The following is a 15,277-nucleotide window of genomic DNA, read 5'->3' on the forward strand; positions in this document are numbered from 1 at the left end:
AAAGTCGACGACGATGATGATTTAATTTTTTCAACGGCGACGACGACGACGACGTCCTGGTGGTTTCGGGAACGTGCTCCGATCGTATATATCGACGTAGGGGCACCATCGATACAACAAATAAATGGCCCTTTTCAGGGCCACAATTATTTTCAAGAAACGAACGAAAGATTCGCTTAAAATAATGCATACATTCTTGAGATACTTATTTCATTCATAATTTTCCCGCCTCGTAACTCGATATTCCAAACAGTGTTTTACAAAGAATGATAAACTTAATATAATAATGTTGTTTCAAATAGTCTCAGTTAAAAGAAACTGGGTGATAATTTGGCAACATTTCTATTACATTTCATGAAATGAAAAAGAAAAAAAGAAAAACAAAAGTTTATCGTTTTATGTAAGTACGAGTTTTGTGAATAAATCACATAACCTAACTTTTTTTTTTTTTTTTTTTTAATATTTATCTCAAGAAGTTGCATGCGCGAACGATAAATTTTTAATTCGTTGGAAAATAATTGTGGTTCTGAAAAGAACCGATTTTTTTTTTTTTTTCTCCTTTTAACACCTTCGTAGATGAAGAATTTGTTAATTCCAGGTGGTCGAATCGTCATCGGATGAAATTTAAGCCCTCTCGCCACGAATGCGTCTCGCCAATTGGATGTCTTTCGGCATGATCGTGACACGTTTGGCGTGGATGGCGCACAAGTTGGTGTCTTCGAAGAGGCCGACGAGGTACGCCTCGCTGGCTTCTTGAAGTGCCATCACGGCCGAACTTTGGAAACGGAGATCGGTCTTGAAATCTTGGGCGATCTCTCGGACGAGACGTTGGAAAGGCAGCTTGCGGATCAAAAGTTCAGTGCTCTTTTGATAACGACGAATCTCACGAAGGGCGACCGTGCCGGGCCTGTAACGGTGAGGTTTCTTGACACCTCCTGTCGCGGGAGCGCTTTTTCTGGCCGCCTTCGTGGCCAACTGTTTCCTAGGTGCCTTGCCACCGGTGGATTTACGAGCCGTCTGTTTAGTTCTCGCCATCTTGGATGAATTGAAATTGAAACTTATCAATTAACGTAGTAGTAGTAGTAGCTTCGACAACTGACCTGACCGACCGACCGTACGTACGAACGTTCGAAAGTCAACTGAAAATTTGCGTCGCTCGAACGGCCGTTTTATAAACTCGATGAGTCATACGGCGACGCCATTGGTGGATTCGTTTTTAACGCGAGGTGGAGCTGCCGTAACTTATAAATAGTCTCCTAGAATGAAATTTTGACGGTAGTTCCATAACGAACTTGGTCGAAGCTACGTCGTTTTGTACGAAGAATTTCCTAATTTTATCAAGATGACCGGTCGTGGTAAAGGTGGCAAAGGATTGGGTAAAGGTGGCGCCAAACGTCATCGCAAAGTTCTCCGCGATAACATCCAAGGTATAACGAAACCGGCGATCAGAAGATTGGCTCGTCGTGGTGGTGTGAAACGTATTTCCGGTCTCATCTACGAAGAAACCAGAGGTGTGTTGAAGGTCTTCCTCGAGAACGTCATCCGTGACGCCGTAACTTACACCGAACACGCAAAACGTAAGACCGTCACCGCCATGGACGTCGTCTACGCCCTGAAACGTCAAGGTCGTACCCTTTACGGTGTCGGCGGTTAATTTTATCATTTTATGACGTGTATATCCGCACCCTCAGAGGAATAACAACAACCCCCCCCCCCCCGCAGGCAAACAAAAAAAAAACGGTTCTTTTCAGAACCACAAAATAAATCAAGCGAATTAAATATGTTGCTCATATGTGTTTTGTCTTTAATTCGAAATAATAATAATAAAAAAAAAAAAGAAAACGTACGGAGTGATCATTTTAATTTGTGATCCAGGTGGCCTTGACAATTTTGACAGTTTTAGGTTAGAACCTGGAAAAAGCGAAAAACTTTGACAAGTAATAAATAAATCCTCTCATCAAATGACGATCGTTACATCCAGTCGGTCATTAAGACACTAAAATAGCTTGAGGTTTCAAAAAAGAATGTTTTTGCCATGATGAGTAAATTTGAGGTTATGTCAAATGTGGGGTAGAAGTTACTCTCAGACGTGACTTGAAACAAAATCTCATAGCCGCCTACGTCACAAAATAAAACGATTGATTGTATTAGGATGTTCGAGACGGAGAGCACGTATAGGCAACCATCGGTGTCTGTATGCATGCATGCGTTCTTAACAGTTTCATGTGGGAAATGTGCAAAAATTTACGACGAATCGGAATGTTTCTTGAATTAAATAATCAATAGATAGTTTTGTCGAGTTCGTGCTTTCGTCGGGCGTTGAAATTTTCTAAAAATTACGATAAAAAGTCGTAAAAATCATCTTTCTTGGTTGAACGCAATCGAAAATTTTCCGTTCAGTCTGCGCTCGTATAATGAATTAATTAATTAATCGATTTAACTTCTTAAAATGGATCTTTTTCGATAAATCAGTATGAATAAATTATTAGGTTTTCTTTCGATCAAAAAAAAAAAAAAGTAACAGAAATTCCGATATTTATGCGTTTGTTTTATTAAATCTAACGACGTTTGGCTAAGTGAAATCGAAAAGACTTTTTTGGTCTCATGAATTGTAAACGTCAAATTAACATTCAATTGACAGCTTCGGAAACACTAGATTTACAAGCGCCCTGGACGTTTACACACGCCGTGCTGTAAAAAAATTGCCCAAATCGTCTGCTCTTCACATGCGTTTATAAATTATAATCACTTTACCCATAATGAAAATTGATCACCAAAGTGGAATCTACCTAAATTATTATCTCAATTAAGACAATATTTCTATTTTTTAAGTAATATTAAAACGTTTTTTATACAGCGCCATCTTGTGTACTTTTTGTGCACCAACTACAAAATTGACAGAATTGACAGATGATGAAATTTACAAATGTCAGATGTGACAGTTCCCATAAATTTTGAAAAATCCAATTATTTAAATTAAAATTTTACGGCCAAAAAGTTTAATACAACTCTTGTGCGTTGACCATTTTACAGAGCTCAATGATTAAAGCACTCCGGGGCTACGCCGTCGTGCTTCAAACTGATTTCGCGCTGTAAAATGTAAGTTACCACACGCGACTGTAAATAACTATTAACATGATTCTCATAGGTAGGTTGTTGGTTTTTTTTTTTTTGGCGAAAAAATCAATTCGTTCGAGTTGAATTTTTGGCCCTGAGAAGGGCCGATGTGAAGATGGTCTTTTATACAAGTTTTTGTTTTTCGTTTGAGAAGACGACGACGAACGAATTAAATTTAAGGCTTCTTTTCGGTCTTCTTTGGCAACAAAACCGCCTGGATGTTAGGCAAGACACCGCCTTGGGCGATGGTCACGCCGGAAAGGAGCTTGTTTAACTCCTCGTCGTTCCTTATGGCCAATTGAAGATGTCTCGGAATGATACGTGTTTTCTTGTTATCTCTGGCGGCGTTTCCTGCCAATTCGAGTATTTCAGCGGCGAGATATTCCATAACGGCTGCCAAATAAACGGGAGCACCTGCACCCACTCTTTCGGCGTAGTTTCCTTTACGCAGAAGACGATGAATTCTGCCGACGGGGAACTGAAGACCGGCACGACTGGAACGAGACTTCGCCTTTCCCTTCACTTTACCGCCTTTTCCTCTTCCGGACATGTTGTTGTTTGTTGTATTACGTTAAACAGCCAAAACACCACACCTACTGCGACTGACGACACGAAGCGCACGGACAAACGTACTGCTTCAAATAAATGCCGAAAGCGTGGAAGGCTAGAAATTTATATGGTCGGTACAGCGCCATCTCGTTAAGGCAATGGTCGAACGACGAACTAAGGTGGAGCGTCTGTTTGACGCTCGCTCGTTATAAATAGAGGGATTTTAGGTGTGCGGCGTTATAACTTCGCGACCCGGCTCGGAGGACTCGAGCTCCAAATGGCCGTCACCACGGCGGCCATCAGCGAACTCACCACCACCGCTGCCGCCCCCACCCCCAGGACCATGAGGTCCTTCAGCCCGGCCTTTTCGGAGATGTCATTCTCCTCGAAGAGGTCGTTCCCCAGGTCCCCAACAAGGGACGCCCCGCTCGCCACCAGCAACAAGTTTGCTGCCCTGGCCGACCTCGAGGACGACGACGGCCAATCCATCCCCAAGAGGACCAGGGGTAAGAAATCGCCGGAGCCCGGCTTTAATTTCTTCCCCTTCCAGACCACCTCGGGGGCAAATCCCAAACCCCGCCCTGCGATCCGCCCCTCGACGAGCCAGGAAGGCAGCCGCCTCACGACGCCGAGGAACGCCTCCCCCATCCCGACGGAAGTCTTGAACCTGCGCCCCAGCGCCCCGAGCAGCCAAAAGCTGGCACCGCTCGACCGCCTCGTGCCAGAAAAGACGAAGAAATCCACGAAGACATCAAAGAAGTCCACCAAGGGCTCCAAGTCGTCGAAAAAGACGACAACTGCCCCCTCGTTCCGCGACGTCGCGGTAAGCAGGCCGACCCCTGCAGCCGCCCCCGACTCCGACATCGTCCCCTCCACTTCACGGGGAACCTCCACCTCCCAGACGAGCATCGCCATCATTGCGAACCAGCTCGTCAACGACGCCATGGAAGGCGTCGGCGAAGAGGGCGACAAGATCGGAGGAGAACGAAGATCCTCCTCCACCAGGTCGCAAGACCACCCCAACGGTGACGACGCCGAAGCGCCACCGAAGAAAACTCGAGTCCCACCCATCACAATGTTGGACTCGACGAAATTCCTCTCCGTCCAGAGGAAAGCGAGGACCGCCGGCATCGCGATCCACAAGGCTGCCGCCACCGCTGACGGCGGCATGAGGATCCAAACGGCTTCGTCGGAGGAATTCAGGGGTCTCACTCGACTCCTGGAACAAGAGAAGGTGGAGTACTTCACCTACTCGCTCCCCGAAGCCCGACCGGCAAGAGCCGTCATCAGAGGAATCCCAGTCGGGATCTCCTCCGAAGAGGTCCTCCAGGACCTGCTGAAGACCGGCATCCCAGCCCTGCGCGCCAGCAGGATGCATCGCCAGGGAAGGAAGCTCCCCCTGGTCCTGGTTGAGGTCCCATCCAACCAGACGGAGAACATCCACCGCGTGACCAGGATGTTCGAGGCCATCTCCGTCAAGGTGGAGAAGCCCCACAAGAAAGAAGCGACGAGTCAGTGCCACCGCTGCCAACGCTTCCACCACTCACAGACGCACTGCACTGCCAAGCCGCGCTGCGTGAAGTGTGCAGGCGAACATCGTTCTGGGGAATGCCAGAAACCCAGAACCGCCCCCGCCAAGTGCGCAAATTGTAGTGGCACTCACACTGCCAACTACAAGGGGTGCACAAAGTTCCCGAAACCAGCGAGGAACCCCCCGACACCGAAGAGGACGCAAGCAGCCGCCGCTCCCCGGACCACCGCCGCAGCTCCCAGGACCGCCACCGCCGCTCCCAGGACCGCCGCCCCCAGGACCCCCGCCGCCCCCGGAACCATCTCATGGGCCGAGATGGTCAAAGGAGGAACACCGGCGAAGAAGCAAGAAGTGAACTTCGCCCTCCAGAAGAACCAACTCCTGGAGGCCATCACTCAAGCCAAAGACACCAAGGATCTCGCCAGGAAACTGGCAGCGTTTGTATCGCTCCTGTGCTAAATGGGTAGTTCTTCATTAACTCCTTCTTCCCTACAGATTGCGTTCTGGAACGCCAACGGACTCCGGCAAGCTCGTAATGAGCTTGAGGAATTCATGGACCGACTTGAAGTGGACATCGTACTTCTGTGCGAGACGAGGCTTCAAGAGGCGTAATTTGAGCTGGATTTTTTATTAATTGTTTTTTTATATTTTTATTTTTGAGAAAAATTTTATTTTTTATTAATTTTGTTTGAAAAAACCAAAAATTCCTGGATTCACACTTCATCGATCCGATAGGCCGAATGGACGTGGAGGTGGCACCGCCATCTACGTGAGAAGCGCCATCAAGCACAACGCTGCGAACGTCCCAGATCTCCAACATCTGGAAGCGACGACCGTCACGATCTCGACCACCAGGGGACCCCTCCGGCTTGTAGCTTGCTACAATCCACCGGGGCACAACACCCGACTCCTCGAAGCTGACCTTCTGGCCATCATGGACGGCAACACTCCAGTCATCGCTGCTGGCGACTTCAACGCCAAGCACAACAACTGGGGCAGCCGAACCAACAACCAAAATGGCCTCACTCTCGACGTTCTTCTGCAACGACACCCCGACATCGGAGTTTGTGCGCCGGTTCAACCGACGTACCACAACTACCGAACTGGGCTTCCCGACACTCTTGACATCGCCATCGTCAAGAACGTGCGCCACCAGATTGAGCTGACGACAATTGACGAACTTTCTTCGGATCACAGCCCCGTTCTGATGCAAATCGGCAACGAGGCAAACGAACCAGAAGTCGTCACTACGTCAACAGTGAACTGGATGGATTTCATCGCCCACGCGGAGAATGAGTTCAGAGAATTCCCCGAGATCGAACACCAAGGTCAAATCGAGGCAGCAGTCGAAGAATTCGAGAGACGGATTCAAGCCGCCATCGCCCAATCCACCACGACATCCTCCCGGCCGCCAACCAAACGGCGCACGATTCCCCAAAGAATCGTGGACATGATCAGGGAGAAAAACCGTGCCAGAAGAATCGCAAGGAGAAGCGGCCTTGCCGTGGACCGAACGATTGCGAACCGTCTCCAGCGAGAGATCACGATCGACCTCCAGGAGTTCAGAAATGAACAATGGGAGGAGAAACTCGAGTCTCTCACCACGGAAGACAACTCGATCTGGAGGATGACCAGGGCTCTTCGCAGCAGCAAGAAACCGCTCCCTCCCATCCACGGAAGAAATGGAATCGTCTTCACCGACGAGGAAAAGGCGGCGGCGTTTGCAGACAGCTTGGAACTGCAATGCAGAACCAACCTGGAGAACGCCGACGACGACCATCTCGACCACGTGGAAAGCCACGTCCGGGAAATCATCGATGAAGATCCCGAAATTCCCATCCCACCCACTTCTCCCGAAGAAATCCGACTCCTAATCCGGGGACTTCGACCCAGAAAAGCACCAGGTCCTGATAACATCACCAACAGGATCCTGAAACACCTGCCAGATAACACGGTTGTATCGTTAGCGAATATTTGTAATGCCGCATTCAAATTTCGTTATTTTCCAGATCGTTGGAAGTGCGCAACGGTGATCTTCATTCCGAAACCGGGCAAGGACCACAAATTTCCGCAAAACCATCGACCGATCAGCCTGCTGTCCGCAGTTGGCAAGGTCGCGGAAAAACTCATCCACTCCCGACTGGCGAAAATCGTCAAAGACTTCCACATCCTGCCAGATGAGCAATTTGGCTTCCGTCCAAAGCACTCCACCTCCGATCAGCTGCTAAGAGTCGTAGAATACGCCGCCACCGGGATCGAGCGCAAGCAAGTGACTGGTGCAGTCTTTCTCGACGTCTCCAAAGCCTTCGACACCGTTTGGCACGATGGACTTGTCTACAAGCTCCACACCAACGGCGTTCCGTTGGCGATGGTGCAGCTGGTTCACTCCTTCCTCCAGGACAGAAAATTCCGGACACGCATCGGCAATTCTCTCTCCGAACTCCACGACATCGAGGCCGGGGTCCCCCAAGGCTCCGCCCTCTCCCCTCTCCTGTACGCGGTGTACACCGCGGACATCCCCAGGACCCAGAGGACATCGTTGGCCGTCTACGCAGATGACACAGCGATTCTCGCCCGCTCGAAGCAACCGCTGCTGGCAACCCGATACCTTCAGGAAGCCGTCAGCCGCCTCGAAGACTGGTGCAAGCTCTGGCTGATCGACGTCAACCCCGAAAAGAGCACAGCGCTCTTAGTGACGCGACGTAGAGTTCAGCCAGAGGGTGAGATCGAGATGTTCAACAGAGTCATCCCCTGGAGAGACAGGGTGAAGTACCTGGGTGTCATCATCGACCAAAAGCTCGACTTCCGCCATCACCTTGACTACGCCGTAGACAAGGGGAAGATGGCCATAGGAATGCTCCACTCGCTCATCTGCAGACGCAGCAAGATGTCAACCAACAACAAACTCCTGCTGTTCCGAACCATCATCCGTCCGACCATCACCTACGCATCGGTCGCCTGGGCGCACGCTCCCTCGCGCACCAACATGCTTCGGCTGGAGGTCCTCCAAAACCGATTCCTCCGACAGGCCTTCAACGCCCCATGGTTCGTCCGCAACGCCCAACTCCACCGGGAAGCAGATCTCCCCCTCATGGGGGAGTTTCTCTACGACATTGCGGTCCGGTCCTTCAGGAAAGCTGAAGATCACCCCAACCCACTCGTCCGACTCGCCATCGATTACGATGAAGAAGGTCCCTCCAGATGCAAGCGGCCCAAGATGGCGCTGCTTAGAAGGTGATGGGAGAAGAAATCCACACCACCGCACCTTCCGACGAGCCCCCCAATTTGGTTTGAGCGTACCTTTTCGTCTTGCGCTTTGCGCAAATTTTCATGCATGATAGATTTTAATGCACGCCAAGACACTGTGAAAGTCAGTCCTCAGCTTCTCTGAGCACCGCCTCCCACAGAAGTCTCTCCCCTGCTTTGCATGGTAACCCGCAGACCTTGTTTTTTCCCCGCGTCCGCGTCGCGAAAAACAAAACCCGCCTGCTGGGAATCGGCTTCTTCTGCGAAGTAGTCAAATTCCACTAGGTGAAGTTTTGAATCACTGAGAAAGAACCCTCTGTTCTCTCTCAGGCATTCCGATTAGAATATAAGGGTAGCAAAAGCTACCCGCACATTCTCATTCCGCCCGATATATATATATATGTGCGGCGTTTTAGATCGAGTATACTCGTCGTAACGTGCACGTCGTGTCTGTCTCGTTTTCTCTGTTTTTTTAAACGTTTTTATAACTCTACGACCAGAAAAAAAGTATATAATGCCACCCAAGACCAGCGGTAAGGCGGCCAAGAAGGCCGGAAAAGCTCAAAAGAACATCTCGAAGAGCGACAAGAAAAAGAAGCGCAGGAGGAAGGAGAGTTACGCCATCTACATTTACAAGGTGTTGAAGCAGGTCCATCCCGATACCGGTATCTCCAGCAAGGCTATGTCTATCATGAACAGTTTCGTGAACGACATCTTCGAACGTATAGCCGCCGAAGCGAGTCGTCTCGCTCATTACAACAAACGTTCGACCATAACCAGCAGGGAGATCCAGACGGCGGTGCGTCTTCTTTTGCCCGGTGAATTGGCGAAGCACGCCGTTTCTGAAGGAACCAAGGCCGTCACCAAATACACCAGTTCAAAGTAAAAATCCTCCTCGAGCAGCTTGGAAGTTGGTTGGAAAAACAACAACAAAAAAAAAAAAAAAATCGGTTCTTTTCAGAACCACAAATTCAACTCGAACGAATTAAAAATTTTTGTCTTAATAAACTATAAGTTCCTCAGAGAGAATATAAACGACGATGGAAAAAAAAAAAATATATATATATTTAAAAAAAGTTTGACATCAGAAATGTTAATTAAAAAAGAAAAGAGGAGAGACAACGGCACGCGGTGTTCCCAAGCGGTCACCCATCCAAGTACTGACCGCGCCCGACGTTGCTTAACTTCGCTGATCAGACGAGAAGCGGTGCATTCAACGTGGTATGGCCGTTGCCTGGTAAAATTTTCCAATATGGTAGGTCGTCGTTGACGATTTTTTGTGATTGTTCTATCGTTTGAATGTGACAGTCTTCGATGGTACGCATTTCAGAAAATATACAAGATTTAAAAGAAGAAATTAAATTTTTTCTTTTTTGCGAGTGGCTTTTCTAGTATTTTTTTTTGCGACGAAATGACGAGAAAGAACTCGTCGTATCAGCCGTCAAATTGTTGTTCGTTTGACGATCTGTACGAATCACTTGCGATTAACGTAATTTAAAATTTGATTTAAAATTGATTTTACTTACTTGCTTAGATGAAAACGGCACCCACTTGATGTAAACGCCGACACAGACCGTAGATAAATGAACCCCGAACGGGGTTAATTCATGAACTGACCGTAATAGTACGGTTGAAGGTTCGCCGCCGCCGCCGCTACCTGCTTTCTTTCTGCGAACTGATAACAGGGTCGGTTTCTTTGTCCGTTCATTCATCGAAATTCCCACCACTCTGGTCGGGCGAGGCGAGGTGTTGTTGTTTCATGATTTGTTTTCGATTCATTCTTTTTCTGACGTTCGATTCATAGTGATGTGTTGTCGAAAGTGTCGTCGTCGTCACGTTTAAACAAGAACGTTTAAGTGAGTACATATTTCATTTAAAAACGTTCGTCGTACGTCGTTTCTACTCGAAATGTCGACGATTGAGAGGGAATGTTTTGTGAATTTGTATGTTTTTCGTTTTTGTCAAGAACGAATGAAAATTTCGTTCGATTTCTGTCGACCGACGACCGACCGAAAATCCGCCGACATCGACGTAGTTTTGTTTGTAGTGTCGGTAAAATGCAAACAATGCAAGATTTTCGTATTTTTTTTGGTTTGTGGTGTTTGGGTATTTTTTCTTGGATAATAAAATGGTTTCTTCGAGAGAAATTGCTTCTTTCGAAATGAATTGCCGAGAAAAATTAAAAATCTCGTCCGTTCCCGTCGCTCGATGTTCGACGGTCGTCTGTCTGATTTTCTCTTTATTTTCGTTAAATTGACGAGAATTTCGCCGTCAAAACTGTTTTCGGTTAAGCTTCGATGATCGGATTTTGTCGTGTGAGGTCATTTTTGAGAAAAAAAATGGCGATTTTGCGGAAAAAGTCGTTGAAAAAGTCCGTTCGTCGTATAAATTCGTTTCTCATGGTCGAGTCCGAAATTGACGTCGTTTTTTTTCCGACTTGTTCGTCAAGATCGTTTTCAAAAATCAACTCACACGAAAGGGGACGGTTTTATCTTCGTTCTTGAAAAAATTCGACCTCTTCGGACGTCATCTTCGACCTTTTGGGAATTTTTTTCCTACACTCTGCATGTTCATCGGTCGTCGCTCCGATCCGTGCTGCGTCTCTTTGCGAGGCGATTTTCGATAACATCGCACGTACTTTTCGACCGTTTCGTTCGTGAAACTTGTAGAGGATGGTTCCAAGTTTGTCTGGTCGAAAGCGTAACTTTCCTGTTATTCGTGGAAAACGCGTAACGTCTACGTCGAACTTGGATGTCATCTCCTTGTTTCGGAAGGTCTTTGTTCGAGTCGACGTTCGATCGGTCCCCGTTCGCTTTTGGAGGTCGGCTGGTCGTCCGGGAAAACTTGAGGTAATCCAGGAGGCCATCGCCGACCGAATCGCTCACGTTCCCGCACCCGGAGGCGGTGATCTTCGCGTAAAGAGAACGATGCCATCACGCGAAAGCTGGATTCGAGGCCCACTGAATTTTCTAACTTGACGAGAAGGCTCTCGTTTAGTCCGCGGTCCGCGCGTTTTCGAACGCGCCAACACTTTGACTTTGGCGCCCAATTCGTTCTGTAAAGTTCATTCGTTCTTTCACGAAGAATAAGTACATACCTGCCCATAATAAAAAGAAAAAAAAACACGAAAATATGGCCGACGTAGAAAATCAAGCAGCTTCGACGGTCGCCGGTGCCACTTCCGGCTCCTCACCGGTGAAGAAAGAGAAAAAGCCCAAAAATCCGAGAAGCAAACCTTCTCATCCGCCCACTTCGGAGATGGTCACCAACGCCATCAAGGGTTTGAAGGAACGCGGCGGTTCTTCGTTGCAGGCGATCAAGAAATACGTCGCGGCCAACTACAAAGTCGACGCGGAAAAATTCGCGCCTTTCATCAAGAAGTACCTTAAGGGGGCCGTCGCTTCAGGTTCGTTGGTCCAAACCAAAGGAAAAGGAGCTTCCGGTTCGTTCAAGTTGGCTTCTGCCGTCACCGGTGCAGCTAAGGCTCCGTCCGCCACGAAAAAGAGGTCAACCGCTGCGACCGCGTCGTCATCGGCAAAATCCAAAAAGACGGGCGTTGCGAAACGTTCCGTCGCGTCAGCGCCGACGTCCGCCGAAAAAGGATCCGCCTCTAAGGCCGGTAAGAAGACCGCCCCCGCCGCTTCGGCGAAATCTAAGAAAACTGCCGCCGAAAAGAAGAGCGTCGCCGTATCGAAGGCGAGAAAGGCTGCGTCCGCTCCCGAAAAGAAAGCCAGCGCCGCCTCCAGATCGCCCGTCAAACAACCCAAGACCCCATCGAAAGCGAAGAAATCCAACAAGGCCGGTCCAACGAAGAAACCTAAAGCGCCAAAACCGAAAACGGCGAAAGCCGTCACCGCCAAAGCCAAAAAAACCGCTTCACCCAAGAGAAAGAAGTGAAAAGTCGACGACGATGATGATTTAATTTTTTCAACGGCGACGACGACGACGACGTCCTGGTGGTTTCGGGAACGTGCTCCGATCGTATATATCGACGTAGGGGCACCATCGATACAACAAATAAATGGCCCTTTTCAGGGCCACAATTATTTTCAAGAAACGAACGAAAGATTCGCTTAAAATAATGCATACATTCTTGAGATACTTATTTCATTCATAATTTTCCCGCCTCGTAACTCGATATTCCAAACAGTGTTTTACAAAGAATGATAAACTTAATATAATAATGTTGTTTCAAATAGTCTCAGTTAAAAGAAACTGGGTGATAATTTGGCAACATTTCTATTACATTTCATGAAATGAAAAAGAAAAAAAGAAAAACAAAAGTTTATCGTTTTATGTAAGTACGAGTTTTGTGAATAAATCACATAACCTAACTTTTTTTTTTTTTTTTTTTTAATATTTATCTCAAGAAGTTGCATGCGCGAACGATAAATTTTTAATTCGTTGGAAAATAATTGTGGTTCTGAAAAGAACCGATTTTTTTTTTTTCTCCTTTTAACACCTTCGTAGATGAAGAATTTGTTAATTCCAGGTGGTCGAATCGTCATCGGATGAAATTTAAGCCCTCTCGCCACGAATGCGTCTCGCCAATTGGATGTCTTTCGGCATGATCGTGACACGTTTGGCGTGGATGGCGCACAAGTTGGTGTCTTCGAAGAGGCCGACGAGGTACGCCTCGCTGGCTTCTTGAAGTGCCATCACGGCCGAACTTTGGAAACGGAGATCGGTCTTGAAATCTTGGGCGATCTCTCGGACGAGACGTTGGAAAGGCAGCTTGCGGATCAAAAGTTCAGTGCTCTTTTGATAACGACGAATCTCACGAAGGGCGACCGTGCCGGGCCTGTAACGGTGAGGTTTCTTGACACCTCCTGTCGCGGGAGCGCTTTTTCTGGCCGCCTTCGTGGCCAACTGTTTCCTAGGTGCCTTGCCACCGGTGGATTTACGAGCCGTCTGTTTAGTTCTCGCCATCTTGGATGAATTGAAATTGAAACTTATCAATTAACGTAGTAGTAGTAGTAGCTTCGACAACTGACCTGACCGACCGACCGTACGTACGAACGTTCGAAAGTCAACTGAAAATTTGCGCCTTGGAGCAACTTGTTGCTTGCAGAGTGTTGGGACGTGCCATGAACTCTTCCGTCTGCTTGATTGTCTGAAACATACAAATGAATTAATATTAAACCAAAACTGATTTGTGCCGAACTTGTTCGGCCTGAGATACAGAGTACCTTACCTCACAAGCGCCATTTTCGGGCGCTTGTGCTTGTGATGAATTTGTTCGTCGTAGTCCACGGCTACGCGAACGAGTGGGTTTCGATGTTGAGCCGCTCTTTGGAAGTACTTTTCTGCTGTTGCCAGCATAAAGTCTTTAAGAGACGGCATTTTTGCTTCTTCATGAAGCTGGGTGTTGCGAACGAACCATGGTGCGTTGAGTGCAATGCGAAGGAACTTGTTCTGAACCCTCTGGAGGCGTCTGATGTGCGTCGCTGCAGCGTGACCCCAAGCTGGGGACGCGTACATCATTACCGGTCGGACGATGGTCTTATACATCAAGAGTTTATTGCCAATCGAGAGACGACTGCGTCGCCCAATCATGGAATAAATCTGCGAGATGATGCCATAAGCCTTGTTCCTCACACCAGTGGTGTGAGTTTTGCAGGTCATTCCTCGATCCAGAGTAACACCCAGATATTTGGCTTCGGATCTCCATGGGATTGGGGTATCGAACATGAAGACTTCGCCATCTGGGTCTATTACTCTGTTGTCCCTGGTTCGCTTTTTGGTGAAGAGTACCGCGCTGCTTTTGGCAGCGTTAACTTCAATTCTCCAGCGAGTGAACCACTCCTCCAACCTGTCAAGGTTTTCTTGGAGTTTGCGAGTCACGGTCTCAGCGGAACCGCTTCGAACCAAGACTGCTGTGTCGTCAGCGTAGAGTGCCGTTGTGGAATCGGCGTCTACTGGCTTCGGGACGTCTGACATGAAGATGGCAAACAAGAACGGCGAAAGTATGGACCCCTGAGGTACCCCAGAAGTGATGTCTTTCATTGTCGATCTCGTTGTTCCAATCTTCGCTCGGAATTTCCTGTTTTCCAGGTATGATCGGATGATTTGCACCAAACCGGTCGGAAAGCCGGCGTCGAGTAGCTTGTGGAGAAGCCCCTCGTGCCACACTTTGTCGAATGCTTTTGCCACATCCAAGAACACCGCGCCAGTGTGCCGTTTTCGATTGAAACTGTCTGTGACATGTTCCACTACTCGCAGCACTTGGTCGGTGGTAGAATGTCCATCCCTGAATCCGAATTGCTCCGGTGGGATGATGTCGTGTTCTCGTTCGAAGTCCTTTAGTCTCCACAATATCACCTTCTCCGCCATTTTCCCCATGCAGGGAAGTAGACTGATTGGGCGATAATTTTGTGGAAACTGTTGAGCTCCGCCCCCCTTCGGGAGAAAGATCACGTCGGCGATTTTCCATTTCTCGGGGAAATGTACTAATCGCAGCATTCCGTTGTAGATGGCGACAAGATGCATGACCGCGAGATCAGGAAATTGTCGTACCATCTTGTTGCTGATGCCATCAGGACCTGGGGCCTTTCTGACTTTCAGTTTTTTGATCATCGACCGTACTTCTGCTGGAGAAACTGGTCGAATCTCAGGAGCGCGCACTTGGTTGAGACGTCTTTCGACGCATCTTTCGATCAGTTCGACAAAGTCAGGGTCTGCATGCTCCCAATTGGGGCTGCATTGTCGTTCAAGGTTTAGCGCAAAAGCCTCAGCTTTCTCCTCATCTGTGTAGACGACTCCGTCTTCACCGTGAATTGGAGGAAGCGGCTTGCGCTGATTTCGAAGGACTTTGGTCATTCTCCACAATGAACA

At 48.1% G+C, this 15,277-nt stretch overlaps 1 protein-coding gene and 1 non-coding gene across 2 annotated transcripts; one reads left to right on the forward strand and one right to left on the reverse strand.

Annotated features, from left to right (window-relative positions):
• Window positions 1–9,559: 9,559 nt before the first annotated feature.
• LOC148169277 (5S ribosomal RNA) lies at window positions 9,560–9,678 on the reverse strand. Its single transcript, XR_015770660.1, has one exon. It is a non-coding gene; the product is annotated as a 5S ribosomal RNA (ribosomal RNA).
• Window positions 9,679–11,575: 1,897 nt separating this feature from the next.
• On the forward strand, window positions 11,576–12,340 carry LOC148169278 (uncharacterized). Its single transcript, XM_088043538.1, has one exon. It carries the CDS (start codon window positions 11,576–11,578, stop codon window positions 12,338–12,340), a length of 765 nt encoding a protein of 254 aa, XP_087899664.1.
• Window positions 12,341–15,277: the final 2,937 nt, after the last annotated feature.

This window comes from Gnatocerus cornutus, chromosome 8 (genome assembly GCF_029298725.1).
Source record: "Gnatocerus cornutus isolate USDA-ARS CGAHR chromosome 8, icGnaCorn1.1, whole genome shotgun sequence".
Lineage (NCBI taxonomy): Eukaryota > Metazoa > Arthropoda > Insecta > Coleoptera > Tenebrionidae > Gnatocerus > Gnatocerus cornutus.